Source organism: Sceloporus occidentalis, unplaced genomic scaffold (assembly GCF_023333645.1).
Source record: "Sceloporus occidentalis isolate IW3139 unplaced genomic scaffold, rSceOcc1.0.p SCAF_5, whole genome shotgun sequence".
Taxonomy (NCBI): Eukaryota; Metazoa; Chordata; class Lepidosauria; order Squamata; family Phrynosomatidae; genus Sceloporus; species Sceloporus occidentalis.
Genome location: NW_028316985.1, coordinates 97,764,778 through 97,789,460, shown reverse-complemented (window position 1 = coordinate 97,789,460; position 24,683 = coordinate 97,764,778). Strand labels below are relative to the sequence as shown.

The 24,683-nt window shown below is 40.8% G+C and overlaps 1 protein-coding gene across 1 annotated transcript in view; it reads left to right on the top strand.

Annotated features, from left to right (window-relative positions):
- Window positions 1-24,683, top strand: part of VWF (von Willebrand factor) — a 248,454-nt gene that overhangs the window by 146,487 nt on the left and 77,284 nt on the right. Inside the window, exons 37-42 of the mRNA XM_089527208.1 lie at window positions 4,504-4,709; window positions 11,238-11,340; window positions 11,850-11,924; window positions 17,329-17,433; window positions 17,601-17,806; window positions 20,738-20,887. Of these exons, the coding sequence (XP_089383334.1) occupies window positions 4,504-4,709; window positions 11,238-11,340; window positions 11,850-11,924; window positions 17,329-17,433; window positions 17,601-17,806; window positions 20,738-20,887 (845 nt within the window). The remainder of the gene's footprint in view (window positions 1-4,503; window positions 4,710-11,237; window positions 11,341-11,849; window positions 11,925-17,328; window positions 17,434-17,600; window positions 17,807-20,737; window positions 20,888-24,683) is intronic.

Genomic DNA, 24,683 nt, shown 5'->3' with positions numbered 1-24,683 from the left:
ATCATATTTATTCCTTTTCTCACTGGGAAAGTAACTATTTTAGATAATTTACCTGGAAAACAAACCTAGAGTTGCCCTGTTATAATATATAATGGTGCATTATATTCCAAGGGCAAAAGTTATCGTTGTTTTCAGGGAATGAAAACAGTTGTTGCTTTGTTCATATTAATTAATTAATTAATTAATTTATATCCCACCTTTCCCATGATAATGGGATTCAAAGCAGCAAAAAATATATATAAAACTATACAAATTAAAAACAATAGAAAAGCATTGATGCATAAATATAAGCTTTAACAAACAATTAAACAATTAATGGAGTTCAAACATTGTGTTTATTCATTTAATATATATATACAAACAACAGCTCTGCTGTTAAAACCCCACTGCAGTCACTGTGTAAAAACCTGACAACATAAAAATATTTTCACTTGCCAATGGAAGACAAAGTAACTGTTATGTGGATTTGTAATTGGTTGACTGACCAAACCCAAAGGGTGTTCAACAATGGCTCCTTTTCATCCTGGAAAGTAGTGACCAGTGGGATCCCACAGCATTATCTTTACGTGGCACCATCCATATGTGGTGTGTGTGCACGACGCAAGCGCGATACCACATCCACATCTCTGGGCACCACATTTGCATCATGGACGCATCAGTGTGCTAATGGCACACTGATGACATCATCCCCATGTGCCAAAAAGAACCCAGTTTTTCTGGGTTCTTTTGGTCTGGAGGGATGCCATGCAGTTTGGCTGCTGTGGCATCCCTCCGGAGGGAAACTGGGCTCCTCTAGCCCGTCCCTCTGGGGCAGTTTGGAGAGCCCCTTTGTTACAAATCTTCAACACTCCACAGAATATCAATGTTACTAATTCTCAAGGACACTCTCACTGTCATCGCCTGCATATATTCCTAGCCTACAAGATAATAGTATTGCCACTCAGGATAACTATTTTAACTCCTTCACTTGGAGTAACTAATTGGTTAAAAGTCCCTCACTCTAGATCTTAACCACAGTTCCCTTCTGGAACTTCTAAAACCTATGTCCTTCTCTGGATTTGGCAGAAACCTCACTCTTTGGAGTCTAAACCCTAACTGAAATTCCAACTGACACAACAGAATTTCCTACCATTGTCTAACAGTTATCTTCCACTACCTCTTCTTAATGATCTTAAGAAGTGAAGACTTCTTCTCATTGGTCTTAAGACCACTGCACAACTTACTATGCAGTAAGTTTGTGGAGAAGGAGTGCAGCACCAGTGGTCTGTCTGTTCGTGGTGGATTGTTGGCTCCTTCTTCCCAAGAGCTTGCATGGCGGAAGTAAGGACTGCCAGTCAATGAACTGGCTACTGGACAGTAGCAGCAGGAGCAGCATTCCACCATTACCAGCAGCTGTAGTGGACATGTGCCAGAGGCATCCTGACTGGCTAGCAGGGTCCATTGGGTGTTCACCAACCTCTGAGGTTTTACCTGCTGCAGTCTGCATCCCCTGCACCTCTCAGTAACACCCCTGGGCACACATTCATGTGTGATGGTGTGTTATTTCATACAGACCAAGACTTGCCCCTGAATATGCAAATAATGTGGAAGCAAAAACAACACTATTTCCCCTCAAAATCACTTTGAGCAACATGAACTAAATTTTAAAATCAGACCTAGATACATACATTCTTGAAATCTATATGTAGGTTTTTATTAGTAAGATTACAGTTATTAAGCAATGCTATCTATGGACAGAAGTAATGCATTCTGCACAATGTCTAACAGTGTTATTTCTGGCCACTGTAAGTCATGCACCTGCTCACAAGAAAAAGGAGGGAAAAAAGATCTCATGTTTATACACAAAAGACTACTTTATGTTGTTAAACTAGGGAGTTTCCAGGATGCTCAAGAGTGCTATGTCACAAGCTGAGTATTTTAAAAATTCAGAGACATTATTAAAACGCCAGACTCTTGGATGCTGTGATAGAAAAACTGGATCTTGCACTAAATCCAGGAAATGGCAGGCAAATTGCTCTTGCGCTCTCTCTTTTCTCAGAGTATTCCTCATGGAGCATTTTCAATACTGGCCTATAATAACAACATTTTCTCCAGTGTTTTGCACAGCCCTCAAAAAACTGAACTCTATTTCACTTTGGCAAAAGGAAAAAAAAAGGTGATGGTTTGATATGTGTAGCTGCATAACAGAGGATATATATATATATTAGAAAAGAGACAGAATACATACATTATTTCATAGTATCATAGAGTTGGATATGACCACAAGGGACATTTAGTCCAACCCTGCCATGTAGGAATACACAAACAAAGCACCCTGAAAGCCTCTGTTTAAGAAAGAGACTCCACCACGCTCTGAGAGAGCATGTTCCACGGCCCAAGCCAGACCACTGAAAATGGTGGGCTGGAGGCATCCGTTTTAACTCCGGAGGGATGCCGCAGCAGCCAAATCGCGTGGCGTCCCTCCGGAATAAAGAGAACCCCCCCAAAAAAACAATTATTTTTATGGCGCCCGGCACACGTCATGAGTGCATCATTAGCATACTGGTAATGTATACACTGTGCATCCCTTGCATCAAGATGGAAGCACTTGTGTGGATGGGACACTGCCATGAGGCCACTGGCACCATTACACGCTAGGGTTCAGGATCATGTGGTTAATGTGCTCCCGAACCCTAGTATCAGCGGTGGTGGCACGCTCATTTGGGACTGTCTTTCTTGAACCAAAGTCTTTGAGTCTAAGTGCAGTATCACAAGAGGTATTACCAAAAGAGTTGTCAAATTCAGAAAAAATAAGTGTTTTCAAATAGGTATCTATAAATAAAGAAACCAGGGTATTGAATGGACATGATATATGATGAGATGAAGAAAGGGATCTTTCTTTATGCAGAGAAATGGCGGCTCCACAAAGGCTTTAATGACAGGACGCCTCCATGACAATTTCACCACGGGAGCCAAGACCCTCATGCTTTAGGGACGATCTAGCCATGTTTTAAGGACAGTAAGCCTCCATGTGATAATCTCCTATGGTTCTATGAATAGTATCACATTTGTATTTTTCCTTATCTAGTTATTCTGAACCACTTTGTTTGCTTTTCTATGTACTTGTAATCTCAGGAGAATTTTAATCTTTTTTTAAAAAAAAGAAATATTTATTTGTACAACTTTTACTTGTGCATAAACAAATCACCCAAAATTGGAAATATGCAAACAATGTGAACATTCACACATGGTTCCAAAGAGTTTTTGACTTGCCACTGTTCAAGAATATAAGATTGTCAAATGAGAAACCAGTGAAATAAAGTTTGTTGAAAAATGGCTCCATTTATTTGCACAAGGATGAACTTTGGGCAGTCCTCTTACATCATCAGAAATTTGGGAATGATTTACTGATAATACAGTTAGATCTTATGACAGCGCCTTTAAAATTCTCCTGAACAGCTGGACCTTAGCAGAATCTTTAAAGTACATTTATAACATCTACGTGTCAACTATTTAATTTATAAACCCAATAGCTGTTATTTTTTAATTTCTGTTTTAAGATGTTTTCAGTAAAAATAAAAATTGTAAAAATGCACTCTTGTTTGTGTTTTAACTTTCAGCCCCACCAACATCTGCAATGCTATTCTTGGAATTTCTCAGTATTTCTTTTATTTTTCTCACCCCAGTTCATGGATGGATTATGGATGACCAAGAATGGATTATGGCTTTGTTCACTAATATGCTACATTGCCTGCTTAGTTACAAATGTATACATAAGTAATGTCTCCTAGCCTGACATACACATCCCAGACCCTCCTTTACAGTAAGCAGCTGCATCGAGCAAAGGAGGTCTATTCAGCTGACAATGAGACTGTGAGGAGTGGAAGTGACATTTCTTGCCCCTCCCACCAGTGGGCAAGATTGTGATGAGGGATTGTGACATAAGTCCTGCTTCTCATCACTGCAGCCTTGCTTGTTGGTGAGATAGGGTTGGAAATATCATTCTTCTGCACTCCAATCCCCTGCTGAACAGACCCCCTTCACTCAGTTTGGCTGCTTGCTGTTAAAGTGAGTCCGAGGACATTTGTGATTTTGGCAATAGTGCCATGATCAAGCAGTAAACATTAAGAAGAATTTCCTAACAGCAAGAGCTGTTCAACAGTGGAACACACTCCCTCAGAGTGTGGTGTAGTCTCCATCTTTGGAGGTTTATATAAAGAGGTTGGATGGTCATTTGTCAGGGGTGCTTTGATTGTGTATTCCTGCATGGCAGCAGATTGGACATAATGGCCCATGAGGTCATAGATCTTATGATTCAATGATTCTAACCCTACATAGTATTACTGAAGAGGGAGGAGTTACATATTTGCAATTATAGGTTATGAAGCTATAATTGCAATACAAAATGCCAACCATTGTTTATTATCCTGATAATCTCTTGTACACTTTCTGAACAAAATATTTAAGTCTTTTCTTTACTTATGATTCCATTTATTTTCTTATTGTACCATGTGTTTTTAACAGCTCTGAAATGTCCACCCTCCTTGGTCTATAACCACTGTCAAAAAGACTGCACAAAGCGCTGTGAGAATGGTACCAACATTGATATCTGTATGGATTATCCCATGGAAGGCTGTTTCTGTTCAAATGGGCAAGTCAGCTTAAATGGCAGCTGTGTTCATGAAGAGGTCTGCACTCAATGTGTCAGTGAAGATGGAAGCCACCACAAGGTAGATGTCCAGTTATCTTCAGAGTCACTAATTTTGTACTGGATAAAATAGGCTGTGAAACAAATTAAAAGCAAAGGCAAAAACCACATGAGAGTTAAAGACTGACATGAGCCCAAGGTAGTTAATTACAGTGGAAGATGTTCCCTGTCCCTGCTATTTTCTACCTTTCATTCCAAATTTCATTTACTTTTGTATCAAATGCAGAGATGTATTAAGATTGGGGCATGAAATGAATTCTTGGGACCTTTGCTTCTACAGAACCATGTGCAAAGCTGAGGAGAATTCTCACATATAGAGAATTCCTTACTCTGGAAATTAAAGGACTTGCTGCACTTGTTCATTCAACAAAAAAGCTAAACAAAGAATCTTTACAAAGTTAGATTATTAAATTTAAATATCACTGTTTTTAAGTGTATTGTGTTACAAATTTGAGAGTTAAAACATAAAATGAAATTTAAGAGCTATTTTAACAGTATGAAAATTTGAGTAGCTTGTTTATTTAAGAGAAGTGAAATGGAGGAAAGTAAAGTTAAGTTTCAGAGGGAAAAATATGCAGACTACTTCCAACAGCAGTACATAGTGTATATTCCATTTTATCAGTGAACTGAACTGTACATATGACATGATCTACACAAAGTAATTCTTCCTTGATTTCTCAGATAGTATCATCATACCTTCAACATCATTTAATTTGCTGTATTCACCTCTAAGAGCATGATCAAATGATTTAACATGTCTTTCTTTGTCAGTGGCTGCAGATTTTTTAACCCTCAGCTGATATAAAATACACTTTATTAATCAGTCTTGGGCGGTGTCAAACATACTACCAGGAAACCATTATATATTAAGATATTAAGCATGACACCACTTGCAAGTAAAAATAAGTAATGCCTACATTATGAACTTTCCTTTTCCATTAAAATATAACAAAACCCCAAATCCACAAAAGTATGATACCTTTATTGGCCAACCAATATGCAGAAAAAAACATCAAGGAAGTTTTTCAAGCTTCATCAGATTGTTTCAACAGGCAAAGATGTTAAAAATTATATACGAGTCAAGAAGTGACTATGTTGGCATCACAGGCCTGCATTTTGTCTTATTTGTTATTTCTGTTCAGTTAAAATGGTCCAGAGCAGTCATTCCCAAAGTGGGCAGTACCACCCCCTTGAGACAGTGGAAATATTCAGGCATAGGGAGGTGAGGGGAAAGGTGGGGTATAGGGGGCAGTGAGGAAAAACAGGGCAACAGGGCACCTTCAGTCAAAGTATTCATGTGCAAGAAAGATAAGGAGAATCAGTAGCCTTTAGGACCATGGTGGGTATGAGGAGTTATAGCACATGGCAGTGGGGGAGTTGAAACCCTACTTAAACTTTGTGAGCTTTACTAGGACTTGGCTGGAAGGCTGGAGCTGCACTGCTGCTCCTGCTTTCTTTAGTCAATCAGGCCAAGAGAAGAGCTAGCAGAAGAAAGAATATTTCTGTATGTAGGGAACAACTTGAAACTTTTTGTGGAAGGCACATCTCTGGGGAAGGAGAAGAGGAGTATCTGCGGTCAATTCTTCCAAAGAGTCCTTTGCCTCTCTCAGACTGAGGGCCCCTTCCCACTATTGTTTAAATCAGATCGTGTCGAATCACAATCCGATTTAAACCACCATGGTGCCCACTTGGGAATCGATTTGGAATCGATTCCCAAAGGGGGGGGGGCATGGTTTTCCCCCATTTAACTCATGCTAAAAAGGAGCTGGGTTTTCCAGCTTCTTTTTGGGCTGAATCGATTTATTTGACAATAAATTGATTCAGCTCAGTGGGAACCCAGGGCAGATTCAAATCCACCCTGGCAGCCCCTCTCCGCCATGCCTCCCTCCCTCCTTCCTGGGGGCCTCAGCGGTGGCGGTGGCGGCAGTGACAGCAGCGGAGAAGGATGCCGGCCAGGGCTCATTGGACGTGCCTCCGTCCGGTGTGCCTTAGTCTTTCAATGAGGTCCAGGACAGAGGCACGTCGAAAGTCCACTGGCTGGCAGCCTTCCCCACCACTGCTGCTGCTGTTGCCGCTGCCACCGCTGCTGTCCTCTGGGCTGCCAGAGCCTCCCAGAATCCCAAGCTCAGGGAGGCTCCGGCAGCCTGGAGGACAGCAGCGGTGGTGGCAGCAGCAGGGAAGGCTGCCACCTGGGGGACTTTTGACGTTCCTCTGTCCTAGACATCACTGGAGAATTAAGGCACACCGGACGGAGGCACATCCAATGAGTCCCAGATCGTAGCCTTCTCTGCCACTGTTGCCGCTACCATCGCCACCACCGGGGCCCCAGGAAGGAGGTAAGAAGGAAGGAAGGAGGAAAGGAGGAGGAGAGAAAGGAGGGAGGGAGGGAGGGAGGGAGGGAGGGAGGCATGGCAGGAGAAGCTGGGGAAGCCTCTCCTGCCATGTCAAAAGAAGCCTGTCAAAACAGTCATTTTGACTCCTGAAAGGAATCCTGAAACCGGCACAAACATAGTGAAAACCACTTTGTTTGCTGAACCGGTTTCAGGATTCGGTTCAGGAACCAAATCTACAGGTAAGTGGGAATGGGCCCTGAGAGTCCTTTCTTGTTGGGAAGAAAAATGGGAGGCTAGCTGTGCCACGCCCCTTCCCAGTCAAGAATAAATGCTAGTCTTTCTTCACCGGGGAGAAGCTTCTCTCTTTGCACAAGGCCAGCACAGGCAAGAGACTTCTCAGTTGCTGCTTGATCGACTGTATATTGCTGCTTCCAGGGTGACTGAGTGCAAAGGGAGCAGCAGATAATGAACCAGTTGAGCAGCAAATAAGAAACCTCTCACCCATATTGCCTTGTGACAAAGGCCAGCATGAACAAGAGGCTTCTCAGTCTCTGTTCAACTGGCTGCTTAGTTGTTACTCCCAGGGTGACCAAAGGAGCAGTGACTGAGCAGTTGGTCAAGCAGTGACAACAAACTTCTCACTTATGCTAGCTCAGGCTCGGCCAAATTGATCACCAACAATGGTCCGCCCTGGCCTCGCATTGGGAGGCATGGAGACGCACTATCCATGATGCTGCAGCCTTTTTTGAAACCTCATGTCGAACGAGTCTTGAAGAGAAACGACAACGCAGAAAGAACCACAACCTGGAAACATCACCCAAGAAGACTCTCTGCTGTGCTTTCTGCAACTGGACTTGTTTATCTCAGATTGGCCTTTTTAGTCATCAACGCTCTTGTAGAAAGCGCAGGATGAGTCCTTCCTAAATCTTCATTCGCAAAGTAAAGCCAGAGAGACACACACAGAGAGAGAGAGAAACAGAGAGAGAGAGAGAGAATCATAGAATCATACAGTTGGAAGAGACTGCAAGGGCCATCCAGTCCAACCCCCCTCCCATGCATGAAATCTCAATCAAACTATTCCCGACAGATGGCCATCCAGCCTCTGCTTAAACACCTTCAAGGATGGAGATTCCAATACATTCCGAGGGAGTTTGTTCCACTGTCGAACAGCCCTTACTATCAGAAAGTTCCTCCTAATGTTGAGGTGGAATCTCGTTTCGTGTAGCTTGCATCCATTGCTCTGGCTCCTAGTCTCTGGAGCAGCAGAAAACAAGTTAGCTCACTCCTCAATATGATATCCTTTCAAGTATTTAAACAGGGCTATCATATCACCTCTTAACGTTCTCTTCTCCAGGCTAAACATCCCCAGCTCCCTAGGTTGTTCCTCATAGGGCATGGTTTCCTTCACCATTTTAGTCATCCTCCTTTGAACACGCTCCAGTTTCTCAATGTCCTTTTTGAATTGTGGTGCCCAGAACTGGACACAATATTCCAGATGGGGCCTGACCAGAGCAGAATAGAGTGGCACTATTACTTCCCTTCATCTAGACACTATGCTTCTATTGATGCAGCCTAAAATCTCATTGGCTTTTTTAATGCCGCATCACACTGTTGACTCACGTTCTACTTGTGGTCTACTTGAACTCCTAGATCTCTTTCACATCTAGTCTCGTTCAGTGAGGTGTCCCCAATCCTACATCTGTGCATTTCATTTTTCCGCCCTAAGTGAAGTACCTTACATTTCTCTGTGTTGAATTTCATTTTATTTTTTTTTTAGATTTGGCCCAGCTTTCTAGCCTATTCAGGTCATCTTGAACTTTGATCCTGTCCTCTAGGGTATTGGCTGCTCTTCTAATTTGGTGTCCTCTGCAAATTTGAAGAGTATGTCCCCAATTCTGTCATCCAAGTCATTGATAAAGATGTTGAATAGCACTGGGCCCAGGACAGAACCCTGTGGCACCCCACTGGTTACTTCTCTCCAGGATGAAAAGGAGCCATTGGCCAGTCAACCAATTACAAATGCATGTAACACTTTGTCTAGCCCACATTTCACTAGCTTGTTTGCAAGACTGTCATGGGGAAACCTGTCAAAGGACTTAGTGAAATCAAGATATACCTGATTTCAGGTCTTACTGAAATCGTGATATACTATATCCACAGCATTCTTTTCATATACCAAGCTGGTAATTTTATTTAAAAAGAGAGATTAGATTTGTCTGACATGACTTGTTTCTCTGAAACCCATGTTGACTTTTTGTGATTATGGAATTGCCTTCTAGATGTTCACACACTCTATGTGTAATGATCTGCTTTAGAATCTTTCCTGGTATTGATGTCAGACTCACTGGATGATAATTGTTGGGATCCTCCTTTTCCCCCTTTTTGAAGATGGGAAGAACATTTGCCCTCCTCCAGTCTGCTGGGATTTCTCTTGTTATCCAGGAGTTCTCAGAGATTATCGTCAATGGCTCCAATGTTACATTAGCCAGTTCTTTTAATATTCTTGTATGTAGTTCCTCTGGTGCAGGAGACTTATATTCATTTAGGTTAACCAGCTATCCCTGTACTATCTTCTTACTTATTCTGTGCTGAAATTCCCCCATGCTGGCCTCTGCTCCATTATCCTCAGGTTGAGCACCCTTTGCCTTTTCTGAGAAGACTGAAGCAAATAAGGCATTGAGTAATTCTGCCTTTTCTCTAACCTTTGTTAGATTTTGCCGTCTTCTCCACACAGTGGCCCCACGGTATCCTCATTCTTCCGTTTGCTGCGGACATATCCAAAAAAACCCTTTTTGTTGTTCTTAATCTATCTAGCAAGACTGACTTCTTTCTGCACTTTAGCTTTTCTGATTTTACCCCTATAAATGCTAGCTATTTGTTTGAATTCCCCTTTGGTGATTTCCCCATTTTTCCATTTCTTATACATGTTCCATTTAAAACTTAGCTCAGTTGAAAGTTCCTTAGTCATCCATCCTGGTTTCTTGAGACATCTCCCATATTTCTTCCTCATTGGAACTGTTTGAACTTGTGCTTTCAGTATCTCCCTTTTAAGAAATTCCCATCCTTCTTGAACTCCCTTCTCTTTTGGTATTCCTGGCCATGGGATCACATCCAGTATTTCTCTAAGTTTACTAAAATCATCTCTCCTAAAGTCTAGAATGTGTTTCTGACTTTGCCTTGCCTCTCCTTTTCATTGTATAACAAACTCAAGGAGTAGATGGTCACTCCCACCTAAGGATTCCACCACTTGCACTCCATTAACTAAATCATCCCTGTCAGTTAGGATCAGATCCAAAATAGCTGATCCCTTTGTTGCCTCTTCCACCTTTTGGACAATGAAATTGTCTTCCAGGCAAGTGAGGAATTTGCTAGACCTTAAGGATTTGGCTGAGTTTGACTTCCAGCAAATATCAGGATAGTTGAAGTCACCCATCACTACTACATCTCTTTTTTCTGAATGTGTGGTGATCTGTTCTAGAAAGACATCATCCAATTCCTCAGTCTGACTTGGGGGTCTGTAGTAGACTTCCACAATAACATCCCTGTTGTTTCTCTCCCCTTTAATTTTTATCCAGATGCTCTCCACCTAGCTTCCAGGATTGATGTCCTGGATCTCTTCACTGGTGTAAATGTCCCTGGCATATAAGGCTTTTCCTCCTCCTTTTCTGTTTGGCCTATTTCTCTTGAAAAGGTTATACCCCTGTATTCCTATATTCCAATGAGACTCATCCCACCAGGTTTCAATAATGCCTATTATATCATGTTTGCTTTGTTGTGCTAGGAATTGAGGTTCATCTTGCTTATTCCCCATGCTCTGTGCCTTACATTACATATATTGAAACTCTTCAAGTTCAGATTATCTTACTTCAGTCTGTTGAGTAGAATTCTATGATTTTATGATTCTGTGACTCACTTTTCATATGGTTTCTCCAACTTTTAGTACCCTACAGTTCCTTGGATTTTATAATTATGCTCTTAAATTCTGAGAAATAAAACAGTGTTCTAAAACCTTATTTGCATCTTCTGCTAAACATGTTAGTTCTGATATTAAACCATGTAACATCTCTGATTTTTTGCAGTAACTATAAGAAACAAAAGTATCATAAGTAAGTTTTTTTCTGTATTAGTTCTCTCTTTTCATCTATAGTTCTGCCTAGTTTTTATAATACAATATCAGATAATTTCTGTCTTTGAAGCAATGTTCTCTTCTTGTATAGTACTTGGAAGCATGGATACCTTCTGAAGAACCCTGCAAGATCTGCATATGCCTAGAGAATAGAACCATAAACTGCACCCTTCAGACCTGTCCAGCTGCCAAATGTAAGCCAAATACAGAAGAAAGGGTCTTTTTCCCCCTAATAATTAAGGCATAACTGGCAACCCATGCTATTTCTCCATGGCCCCTATTGCTGTGTCCCTTCTTGATTTTAACATGGAGGGAAATCCTCTTACTTTCTTTTGGAATGTAATGAGACTCTGTAAGTTCTTCATATATGTACTATTGTTTCTGCATCTCATGCAAATTCTGTAAGGTCTGAGCCAAAATACAAGACGATCATAGCCAGCTTTCTACTGCACAGATTTTTTCAAGATGCATGTTTTCCTTCCCTCTCTATTGAGTCAAAGACCTTATGCCTCTGAGTACATATGCTTTATAACTGTAGCTAATACCTTTTTTTTCCTTAAAAGAGGGCTTAGCTGTTTATGATATGAATAGCTAACCATGTTAGTACTTTTAAATAGTCTAGGTTGAACTGATTGACCCTGAGAATACTCATCAATTTTTGATTAAGATATTAAAACATGTAGCTTATTATTTTCCTTTATAGCTGTTATTTGTGGTCCCTGTGAAGTTCCAAGATTACAGGAGGATTCTGATCAGTGCTGTCCAGCCTACAAATGTGGTAGGTTTCTGAAGGAGATAATATTGATGGTTTTCTTTCCATTGTGTGCATAGTGTTCAGCATACTGTGAATTCCAACTTTAATTTTAGAAAAAAGATGTTTCTATACCATATGATGGAAACTGTCTGATTGCAAACATATCTCATGTTTGTGTTTAATAGTTAGAAGGCAAAAAATAAATATTTTTTCCAGTATTTGGGGAAGATTTTAGTGCTTAAATATCTCCTCACTCCTCCCTATGACTAACAAATTAAGGTTATATAGACTAACAGCAAAATTATTTTTCAGATGCTCACTCTTCTGTAGACAAAATGGCGCCATCCATACAGCAATGGGGAAATTGAAACAGCCAAACAAGATTTTAGTGTAGAGGCAATGGCTCCAGATGTCAAAAAGCTGCAATGTCCCACTGGGGGGGGGGGGGGGGGCTGAACCTCATTTTTTAAAAATTATTTTGCCCCCACATTGCCCCAGATAGTCTTGGTGGCAATTTTACCATGTTTCTCATCCTTGTGAGACTTGGAATTGGCTCTGACCAAAAATCCACAACAACTTAATGTAAAACAAAAAAGTTTATTGTAAAGAACTAAGGTAGAAGCACCCTGGACCACGTCTTTGCAGAATCTGAGGCACACAAAGGGGAAGCCTTAATTTAAACAGATCACGGACCCCCACTTTTTTCCCTTTCCCTCCTAGGTTCCTCCAATTCGCCCCCCCCCCCCCAGCAGAGGTTGAATCAAAGCAACCCAAATGCAGGCATCATTTGGTCTCCAGACATCCTCTGCCCTGGGAAAGCTATTGGTGCCTTAATTGATGACTTGTATCTGTGGAACCTCTCCCAGCCATAAATCTGTCTCAGGGTGTGAAGGATTCTTTGCCCTGCTAGCCAGTGTTCTGCTTACGTGACCCATCCGATTACAGAACATGGCCGCAGATGGGCATTTCCCATAATGCCTTTCCAATTGAGTCCTACAGATACATACCTTTATTTAATACATACATATAATACTAACACACCCTAAGATTTATATTTATATATGAGAATATATATATATATATATATATATGGCTGTTCACTACTAGATAGGATCAGCAGCTTTTGACAGTCTGGTACTCCTAAGATGCCGCATTCAAACATTCCAACACATCATACAACAAAGTAAAGGTTGTATGTATATATCATCAATGTCCATGTAACTAATTACTAACTTAAATGACTTAATCTAAACTCTTTAACTCATCATGACAGAACCCCGAATGAATTAATGAATGAAGGGGATTTCTGACAATCCCCTCCAGGATATCTAAGAACTAGAGGATGTCTTTTTCCCCCAATAGAAAGTTATTTGGAAGTTCTATTCTGGGTCACTTTCTATTGGGAAAAGACCTCACCAGGGCCTCAAATTCCTCAAGGATGACAAAGATGTAGTCAGATTGTTCCTCACACTCACTAGTGGGGTACTGGGGACTCATTCTTGGGATTTTTAAAAAATGTTATTTCCAAAAAAAATGAGGGAGAGGTCCACAAATATAGCTTTGAGAGATGGATGTAGAATCATAGAATCATAGAATCGTGGAGTTGGAAGTGACCGCAAGGGCCATCCAGTCCAACCCCCTGACATGCAGGAAATTTCAATCAAAGCATCCCCAACAGATGGCCACCCAGCCTCTATTTGAAGACCTCTAAAGGAAGGAGACTCCACTACACTCCGAGGGAGTACGTTCCATTGTCGAACAATGGAAGTTGCTCCTAATATTGAGGTGGAATCTCTTTTCCTATAGTTTGCATCCATTGTTCCGCGTTGTAGTCTCTGGAGCAGTAGAAAACAACACGACATCCCTTCAAATATTTAAACAGGGCTATCATGTCACCTCTTAACCTTCTCTTCTCCAGGCTAAACATCCCCAGCTTCCTAAGTAGTTCCTCATAGCGCATGGTTTCCAGACCCTTCACCATTTTAGTCGCCCTCCTTTGGACACTGTCAAGTTTTTCAATGTCCTTTTTAAATTGTGGTGCCCAGAACTGGACACAATATTCCAGATGGGGCCTGACCAAAGCAGAATAGAGTGGCATTATTACTTCCCTTCCTCTAGACACAATGGCCTGTTACAGACTGCCAAAATAAAGCTGCTTCGGGTCTCTTTGGAGGTATGCTATTTAAATGATGCATGCATCCTAAGAATCCAGAAGCTGCACCAAAAGCTGCACTCCGGTGCTTAGGAATGGAGTGTAGCTTTGGTGCGACCTCCGGACTCTTAGGACCCATGAATCATTTAAATAGCATACCTCCAAAGAGACCCGAAGCAGCTTTATTTTGGCAGTCTGTAACAGGCCTATATTTCTATTGATGCAGCCTAAAATTACATTGGCCTTTTAAATGCCACATTGCACTGTTGACTCATGTTCAACTTATGGTCTAGTTGGACTCCTAGATCCCTTTCACATGTAGTCTTGTTCAGCCAGGTGTCTCCCATCCTTTATCTGTGCATTTCATTTTTCTGCCCTAAGGGCAGTACTTTATATTTCTCTGTGTTGAATTTCATTTTGTTAGCTTTGTCCCAGTTTTCTAGTCTGTTCAGGTCATTTTGAATCTTGATCCTGTCCTCTGGTAAGTATGCCCCCATTTTTGTCCTCCAAATCATTGATAAAGATGTTGAATAGCACTGGGCCCAGGACAGAACCCTGTGGGTCCTCACTGGTCACTTCTCTCCAGGGTTAAAAGGAGCCATTGTTGAGCATCCTTTGGGTTCGGCCAGTCAACCAATTACAAATCCATGTAATAGTTACCTTGTCTAGCCTACATTCTACAAGATTTTGCAAGAATGTCATGGGGAACGTTGTCAAAACCCTTACTGAAATCAAGATATACTACATCCACAGCATTCCCTTCATCTAATAAGCTGGTAATTTTATATAAAAAATATCTTTCCTGGTACTGATGTCAGACTAACTGGATGATAATTGTTTGGATCCTCTTTCTCCCCCCCCCCCCCCCTTTTGAACATGGGGACAACGTTTGCCCTCCTCCAGTCTGCTGGAACTTCTCCTGTTCTCCAGGAGTTCTCAAAGATTATTACCAATGTTTCCGATATTATATTTGCCAGTTCTTTTAATAACCTTGGATGTAGTTCATCTGGTCCTGGAAACTTATTTTCGTTTAGGTTAAACAGGTATTCCTGTACTATCTCTTTACTTATTCTGTGCTGAATTTCCGCTTTTCTGTCCTCTGCACCATTATCATCAGGTTGAGCACCCTTTTCCTTTTCTGAGAAGACTGAAGCAAAAAAGGTGTTGAGTAATTCTGCCTTTTCTCTGTCTTCTGTTAGCATTTTGCCATCTTCTCCATATAGTGGCCTTACCGTTTCCTTCTTCTTCCTTTTGCTGTGGACATATCCAAAAAAGCCCTTTTTGTTGTTCTTAACCTCTCTAGCAAGCCTGAGTTCATTCTGTGCTTTAGCTTTTCTGACTTTACCCCTACACAGGCTCACTATTTGTTTGAATTCCTCTTTGGTGATTTCCCCATTTTTCCATTTCTTATACATATCCCATTTAAAACTTAGCTCAGTTGAAAGTTCTTTAGTCATCCATCTTGGTTTCTTGAGACATCTCCCATTTTTCTTGCTCATTGGAACTGTTTGAAATCATGGCTTCTGTATCTCCCTTTTAAGAAACTGTCATCCGTCTTGAATTCCCTTCTCCTTTAGTATTGCTGACCATGGCATCACCCCCAGTATTTCTTTAAGTAGACTAAAATCGGCTTTCCTAAAGTCTAGAATGCATTTCTGCCTAGGCCTGGCTTCTCCTTTTTATTGTATAACAAACTTCAGGAGTGCATGATCACTCCCCCCTAAGGATCCTACCACTTGCACTCCATTAACTATGTCATCTCTGTTAGTTAGGATCAGATCCAAAATAGCTGATCCCCTTGTTGCCCCATCCACCTTTTGGACAATGAAATTGTCTCCAAGGCAAGTGAGGAATTTGCTAGACCTTAAGGGTTTGGCTGAGTTTGACTTCCAGCAAATATCAGGATAGTTGAAGTCACCCATCACTTCTACATCTCTTTTTTCTGAATGTGTGGTGATCTGTTCTAGAAAGACATCATCCAATTCCTCAGTCTGACTTGGGGGTCTGTAGTAGACTCCCAAAATAACATCCCTGTTGTTTCTCTCCCCTTTAATTTTTATCCAGATGCTCCCCACCTGGCTTCCAGGATTGATGTCCTGGATCTCTTCATGGATGTAAACGTCCCTGACATATAAGGCTATTCTTCCTCCTTTCCTGTTTGGTCTGTTTCTCTTGAAAAGGTTATACCCCTCTATTTCTACATTCCAATCATGAGACCCATCCCACCAGGTTTCAGTGAGGCCCATTATATCATATTTGCTTTGTTGTGTTAGGAGTTGAAGTTCACCTTGCTTATTCCCCATGCTCTGTGTATTAGTCTAGAGACATCTAAGACCACGTGTTCCCTTTACTTGCTGCCTGTGCAAGTTCTTTTGCTTCCCATTTTTGGGCCCTTGCACTGTTTGCCTTGCTCCCTCTGTGTCAGTTTGACTATTTTCTCCAGCCCTTTTGCCTTCCAGAATACTGTCTCCCTCCCCCACATAACTCAGTTTAAAGCCCTCCTGATCAAATTCTTGAGACTATTGGCAAAAACGTTTTAGCCAACTGGCGTGAGATGCAACCCATTCCTTGCCAGAAGTCCTTCCTCATGGGACCACAGCCCATGGTCCATGAATCCAAACCGTTCTTGGCGGCACCATCTGCAGAGCCAGTTATTTACATCCGCTATTTTTTTCTCCCTTCCTGGACCATGCCCCTCAACTGGGAGAAGAGATGAGATGACAACTTGTGCATCCATCTCTTTCAACTTCCTACCCAAAGCCTCATAGTCCCTTCCGATATTCTGAAGGCTGTGCCTTGCAGTATCATTGGTTCCCACATGAATCAAAAGAAAGGGGTGATGATCAGTAGGCTTGACAAGTCTTGTCAGCCTCTCAGTCCCATCACAGATCTTTGCCCCAGGGAGACAGCACACCTCCAGAGACATCTTGTCAGGCCCACAAACCACTGGTTCAGTGCCTCTCTGCAAAGAGTCCCCCACGACCACCACAGACCTCCTCCGAGGCTTAGCAGTGGCTGTTCCCTTTGGTGGAGCTCTCTGGGTCCCCTGCTCTGTGCCTGCATTTTCCCCATCCCCGATTTAATGTATTCAGTGATTAGATTTGGATTTATGAAATAGAATAGACTTTCCTGACAAATGGCGTGGCATGGCACGTCTATGTGTCTGTCTACCTGTCATCTTGAACAAGATCACTCCATGGTGTAATTTGTGTTACTTAACATTAAAATCATTCAGAATAAAGTATATTTTCCTTTTCTCTTATTTTTCATGTTTAGTCTGTGATCTTGTGACTTGTAAACTGCCTCCTGTACCCGTCTGTGAAAATGGTCTCCAGCTTCTGCAGACAAATCCTGGAAAATGTAGACCAGATTATGCTTGTGGTAAAATTTCTTTGATGTATTCTATCTTTATTTACACTGTTTATGTGTGGGTACATGCATGCACACATGTGCTTTCTCATGCATATGAATTCACACCCATTAGCTGTGTAATTGTTTTCCAGGAAATCCAATACCTGTTTGATGCATATCGTTCTCTGTTTTTACAGTGTGTAAAAAGGAAACATGCAGTCCACCAACCATTATTTCATGCCCACCATACCAGAAAATTACTTTGAGAAAGACTCAGTGTTGTGATGAATATCAGTGTACTTGTAGCTGTGTCAATTCAACTGTGACCTGCCCTGCTGGATATTTGTCAACATCCACCACTAATGAGTGTGGCTGTACAACTTCCACTTGTATTCCAGACAAGGTAAGAAAGAAAAACCTACCTAACTCTCTTTAGCCTACAGTTATGCTTCTCAGGCTATCTGATGTAATTGACGGGCCATTATGATTTTCCAATATGTGTCAGGGACCTGCACTAAATTTGTGCCCATTGGGTACTATTGTTTCTTTTTCCCCTTGGTAACTTGCCAGTGACTAGCAGACTATGGCTCATGGACTGGCACAGGTCCACCAGCCGTAACTTTGAATAGCACTCCCCTAGAGAATGCCTGTATTTATTGACCCAGTGTAGAAATTACCAAATTTTCCAAAACATGAGGGTAGTTTGGAATGATGTGACATCTGTTGTTAGTGTACAAATAGTTTTAGGAATCTCTATTTTTGTTGGGTGGGGTACAGTAGATGCCCACAGTGAGGTCACTGTTATTTCTTCCTCCTTTAATTTTTACCCAAAGGTAAAATTGTTTTCCATGCTCTAAGTCATGGATCTCCTCACAGGTATACAGATGCTTAACATATAATGATGGTACTCCTCTTTTCCTGTTTGATTCATTTCTTTGGAATAGGTTATAAACTTCCATTACTATTTCCAGTCATGATACTCAACCAACCAGGTTTCAGTGATGCCTATTATATTATAGTTGCCTTCCTATGGTAGGACTTAAAGATCATCTTGTTTATTTCCCATGCTCTATGCATTAGTGTAGAGACATCTAAGACCATGGGCAATTCCCTCCAGCTGATTCCCTCTTAGTTTTTTTTCTGTCCAATTTTCTGCAGGTTTTGTGGGATTCACTCAAATTGCTTGTCTCATTTAGGCTATTATTCCTATGCATGGTGCTTCCCCTGCCTCTTAGAATACTTGTCTCCCTCACCCATGTAACTCAGTTTAAAACTCTCCTGATCAGAACTGCAAGAATTATAGCATATATATTCTTTCCAACTACTGGCTTTCACTATTTCTTAACACCAAATTTAGATTTAATATAACTTTTTCCTGCTCCACATGTAACCAGGCTTTCAGTGTTGAGTGCAGAATGCTTACCATTGTTTCTCTTCTTTTCTTTTTTATTTTTTGTTTTCTAATGTTCTTCTTCTGGTGAAATCACCTTCATTTCTACTAGAAATTATTGTGCTTCTGCTGGAGTTGTTAGCACTGCATTCTGTTTGTATGATTCTGTTACGAAATGCCACCATCAATTAGTTATTTCTGTTTTTCTTAACAAGTAAATGTAGCTTTACAACTATTTCAACTTCTGCAGTATGGCAGGACATAAAATACTGACAGAGTTGCACATTAGAGTCTTTGTAATACAGTAACCTCCATGTCTCCAACTTTAATTATTATTATTATTATTATTATTATTATTTATATTCCACCTTTTCCTTGCAGAATCAAGGCGGATTACAAAAAAAGGCACCAAAAATACAAAATACACCAACTATCAAAAACATCAATATTATAACAATAACAGCAATATTATAACAATAAAGTAATTATACAAAAAATAAAAAAGAATATAGAGTACAAAATCCAAAATACATAGCACAATACATAGCATAATAATGGAGGCATAACATAGCATAATAATTTAAATGGCAATCCCCGGCACTTCCATGGCAGCAGAATAACTATCAGTATCAAATTACATATGTTAAAACAACATCACATGACATAATAATCAAATATAACATAATAGGCAATATAACAATCCCCAACTCTCCCTCAACAACAAAATAGCAAATAAATACAGATTACATGCTCAAAATAGTTATATTAACAGTAATCTCCCTCAGCCTGTTGCCATCTCTTTCCATAGATAATACACTAATAATAATTTAAAACAAACAAACAAACAAAGTCCAGCCTAATATCCTGGTTCAGCCAGAAGGGCTCAGTTGTTTCTGTGCCAGTGGGGTGGTAGGATTTACCTCTCAGATTCATTTTGATTATGACAGTGGCATCACTAGGGGGTGTGGGGGGTATGGACCACATCAGGTGATATCCTAAGGGGGTGGTGACACCAATGCTCCTCAAACATTTGCCTTTTGGCAAAAACAGACCGTGGCATTTGCCTGTGTCCTTTTAAAATGCTGAAGAGATGGTGTAACTAGGATAAAGCTCAGTGGAGAGGAAACAGAAAAGGCCCCAGGATTTTTATTATTAAAAAAATACAATTTTACATTTTAAAAAAATGTTTTAAAAAATAAAAATTATTCTTTTACTTTGTTCCTTAAAAACATCACATTTTACCCAATTTTCACTTTAACTACATGAAATGACATATGTGTAAATACATTTAGGCTGTGTGTATGCTGTTGTAATATAAAGGTATAATTTTATTTTTGCTAGTTGTTTATATTACAACTATTACCATAACATTCACCAATATACGGGAATTATGATTTATGATTAACATAAATACAAAAACATTACTAAGGATTCCATATGGCGTGGTATGGGAAGAGGTCAGTTAGGGGGGATGGGGGTGGCACCATGAGTTACCACACTGGGTGACACCAACCCTGGTGATGTCACTGCATTATGATATACTTAAAGGTAAATGTTTCCCCCTTGATGTAATTGTCTAGTCAGGTCCAACTGTAGGGGGGTGTTATTAAGCCAAGGGAGCCAGAATTGTCAAAAGTTACTCCGTGGCCATGTGGCCAGTATGACTAAACACTAATACACATGGAACACTGTTACCTTCCAACCAAAGTGGTACCTATTTATCTTCTTGCACTTTTACATGCTTTTGAACTGCTAGGTTGGCAGAAGCTGGGCAGAAGATGGAGTGGCAGAGGTTCATTCCATCACGCGGCTCTTGGGTCATTACATTTATTTTTCTTAAAAGTGACTTTCTAAGTTCAGAAGGCTAGCAAAAGCTATAATCCTTTGAGAATTGATGAAGTGAAGACTTCTGTATAATAAATTCCGTGTTTTAATCACTGGCAGGTCTGCGTACATCAAAATATTGTTTATCCTGTTGGAAAATCTTGGAAAGAAGATTGTACAGAGTGTGTCTGCACAGATATGCAAGATGCTGTTACAGGACTTCGAATTACAGAATGTCTTGAAAAGGAGTGCAATAAGATTTGTCCTCCGGTATGTAAAACATCAAGTATTATGAAGATAATAATTCTGCCTCCTGTACTGAGATGATGTGACTTGGATAATCAGTACAAATCAGCCTTTTGTTTTCAAACACTGAAGGCATTAATTTCTCTCAATAATCTTCTGCATTTCCTCCTATCTTCTGCTATCCTTATCAAAGATAATAGACTTTAGTAACATAATTTGAACAAATAAACAAAAAAGCTAAAGCTTCTTTCCAGTCTAAAGAAAATGGTTGATAGATTTTTCGGTTACTTATAAACTCTATTTTTCTTCCTTATACATTTATTTCTTTGGTATGAAAATGGTCCCATTCAATTAAGTTATTGTTTTAGCCATAGTCTGTCTTCAACATTTTCAAAGAATCATAGAATCATAGAATTGGAAGAGACCACAAGAGCCATCCAGTCCAACCCCCTGCCATGCAGGAAATCTATATCAAAGCATTCCCAACAGATGGCCATCCACCCTCTGTTTAAAGACTTCTAAGGAAGGAGACTCAACTATACTCCAAGAGAGTTTGTTCAACTATCGAACAGCCCTTACTGTCCAGAAGTTCCTCCTAATGTTGAGGTGGAATCTCTTTTCCTTCCGCTTGCATCCATTGCTCTGGCTCCTATCTCTGGAGCAGCAGAAAACAAGTTAGCTCACTCCTCAGTATAACATTCCTTCAAGTATTTAACAGGGCTATCATATCACCTCTTAACCTTCTCTTCTCCAGGCTAAACAGTCCCAGCTCCCTAAGTCATTCCTCATAGGACATGGTTTCCAGACCCTTCACCATTTTAGTCACCCTCCTTTGGACACACTGCAGTTTCTCAACATCCTTTTTAAACTGTGGTGCCCAGAACTGGACACAATATTCCAGATGGGGCCTTACCAGAGCAGAATAGAGTGGCACTATTACTTCCTTTCATCTAGATACTATACTTCTATTGATGCAGCCTAAAATCGCATTGGCCTTGTTAGCTGCCGTATGGCATTGTTGATTCACATTCAATTTGTGGTCTACTTGGACTCCTGGATCCTTTCACATGTAGTCTCGTTCAGCCAAGTGTCTCCCATTTCATTTTTCCACTCTGTGCCGTACCTTGCATTTCTCCATGTTGAAATTCATTTCATTAGCTTCATTTAACTAAATACAGTTAAATGAATCTAATAACAGTTAACATCAGAATACAGTTAAATTAATTACTTTAAAATATACCCTCCAGGCGTGGACTGGCCCTTGCTCCCCCCCCCCGAAGCAGCTCCCCCAAAGGGGTGACCCTCTTTTGATGTTGACCCTGCCAGCAGCAGGTGCACCACAGCAGGCACCCAGCCTTTATCCCCTTCTGAAGGGGACCAGGTGTTCCTGTCTGGGTACCTGGGTCCTGGTCCTGTCAGGAAGCAGTCTGAGGCCAGCAGTCCACCAGGTGAGCTGGAGCATGGAGGTAGCCAGTAGCAAGTCCTCACAGTAGCAAGAGGTACTACACATCTCTTTCCAAGGGTGGTGGGATGGCCTGTTGTTCTCTGCTCTTCCCCCACTTTGTGATGGCTCTCCTCAGTTCCAACAGGCACCCAGCCTTTATCCCCTTCCAAAGCTGCTTTTTGTGACTCCTTTTTCTGCTGTGGACGGCTAGGTTTGGGACTGCAGTGGCAGCCCACTTCAGAAGTGGGCCCTGCTGCAGTCCCAGTGTGATTGGGGCCAGCACAGTGGTGGCATGATCTTTTTGGCCTGTCTGCTTCGGGCCCTAGAAACCTATTCTTAGTATACTGACAATGAAATGTTGAAACTGTATGTTGTTATTATTTTGCAAGTGACTGGATTCAAATTTGTCAACTCTAAAACAGAAAATGTCACTCAGGAATAGGGAAAGATATCATTGTCTAATTTATGAGGAGGATACAGTGAAGACAAGCCGAGATCAATTTTCAGTCCTATTAATTTTCATTGGAGGCACCCATCCTATCAGTTCATTTGTAAATGATCCATCTGAATATTCTCATATCTGGGTGAACAGATGGCAAATTTCTCTGTTAGTAAATAGAAATTTAAAGGGGGTGAGAAAACAAAAATCCATATTAATGAACTACAACTACTGTATATACCTCTGTACAAGTAGAGCTCATGTATAAGTCAAGGGAAGGTTTTAGGGACAAAATCATGGATTTTGGTATGATCCATGGATAAGTCGAGGGTAGAATTTAGGGGGTTATAACAAATGATGTAAAGGGGGAAATGCCACTTCCATCTTCCCTTCTCCGGATCTCTCCCGACCCCTTAACACCATTTCCTTGGTGCTGGAAGAGAAGGTTTTAATATTGGATGGGGAAGGAAAAAATGGATTTAAATGTGAGGTTTGGTGGGGAAAGAATTTTTTTTCCTTGGGAAAAGAAGATTTTAACATGGATGGGGAAGGGAAAGAAATGGATTTAAATGTGGAGTTTGGTGGGGAAAGAAAGTTTTAACATCAGATTTGGAAAGGAATCGCCTCTTTCACACACACACACACACACACACACACACACACACACTCACTCACTCACTCTCTGCCAGCAGCTCTTTCAGAAAACACTAAGGCACACGAGGTGGTGCTTCTTTCAGGACCTTTCTAAGTCGTATTACTGTATTGACCCATATATCAATCAACCCTGGATTTTAGGGTCAATTTTGGGGCATAAATTTCTCAATTAATTTGAAAATAAGTAGTACATACCTTGGTTACATCCTGTTTGGACTACTGTAATGGGCTCTACATGGGTCAGCCTTTGAAAAGTGTTCGGAAAATCCAGTTGGTTTAAAGAGATGCTGCCAGGCTGTTAGCAGGAGCAGATTACAGAGACCATACAATGCCCCTGTTGAAACAGCTTCATTGGCTTGTTTCCAGGCACAATTCAAGGTGCTGGTTATTACCTATAAAACCCTACATGGCTCATGATCCTCTGGAGAAGCCATTCTCTCCATCCCAACACCATCACAAACATGGTTGGTGGGAACACAAGAGATGGCCTTCTTGGTGGCTGTGCCTAGACTCAGTAACTCTTTGCCCAGGGAGATCAGAACGGCTCCCTCCTTGATGACCTTCTGCCAGCAGGTGAAGACCTATCTGTTCACACAGGCATTTAAGGAATTGCTATAAGGACAGGTTGGGATGTTGGACAAGTCTAAAAATTCTTTTTAATATATGTTTTTAACTGTACTGTTTTTTAATGCTGTGAAGCCACTCTGAGTCCCAGTTCTGGGAAAAGAGTGGGAAATAAACAAACAAACAAACAAATAAATCTTATAGTAGAGTATATACAGTAATTATTGTCACATCCCCAGTGTCATTTCTTTTTTGTTGCTAATCATAAATGGAACAAACCTTTCTCCCAGCTGTTGGATCAGCAGAACCTGAAGAAACCTAAAAGGAACAAGTACTCTGGAGTTTTCTATCTTTCTAATCTAAGGAAAACTATATTATTGAATATGATGAAGAGTGTTGAACTCATGGTCATCTGTTTAATCCATAGCCTGCCCAGGTGATGACTTGGCATGTCTTCATTGCTAAGTTTCTGAAGCTAAATAGAATGATAGGGACATGACCAGGTCTTTAAACAGAGGCTGGATGGTCATCTGTCAGGGGTGCTTTGATTGTGTGTTCCTGCATGGCTGAAGGGGGTTGGACTTAGAAGGAACTCTATGATTCTATAACCAGGTGATCAGCTTACACTCAGTAATACACATCTCCCTGCACTTGTATTATCTTGTAAAATTATTATTATTATTATTATTATTATTATTATTATTATTTATACCCCGCTC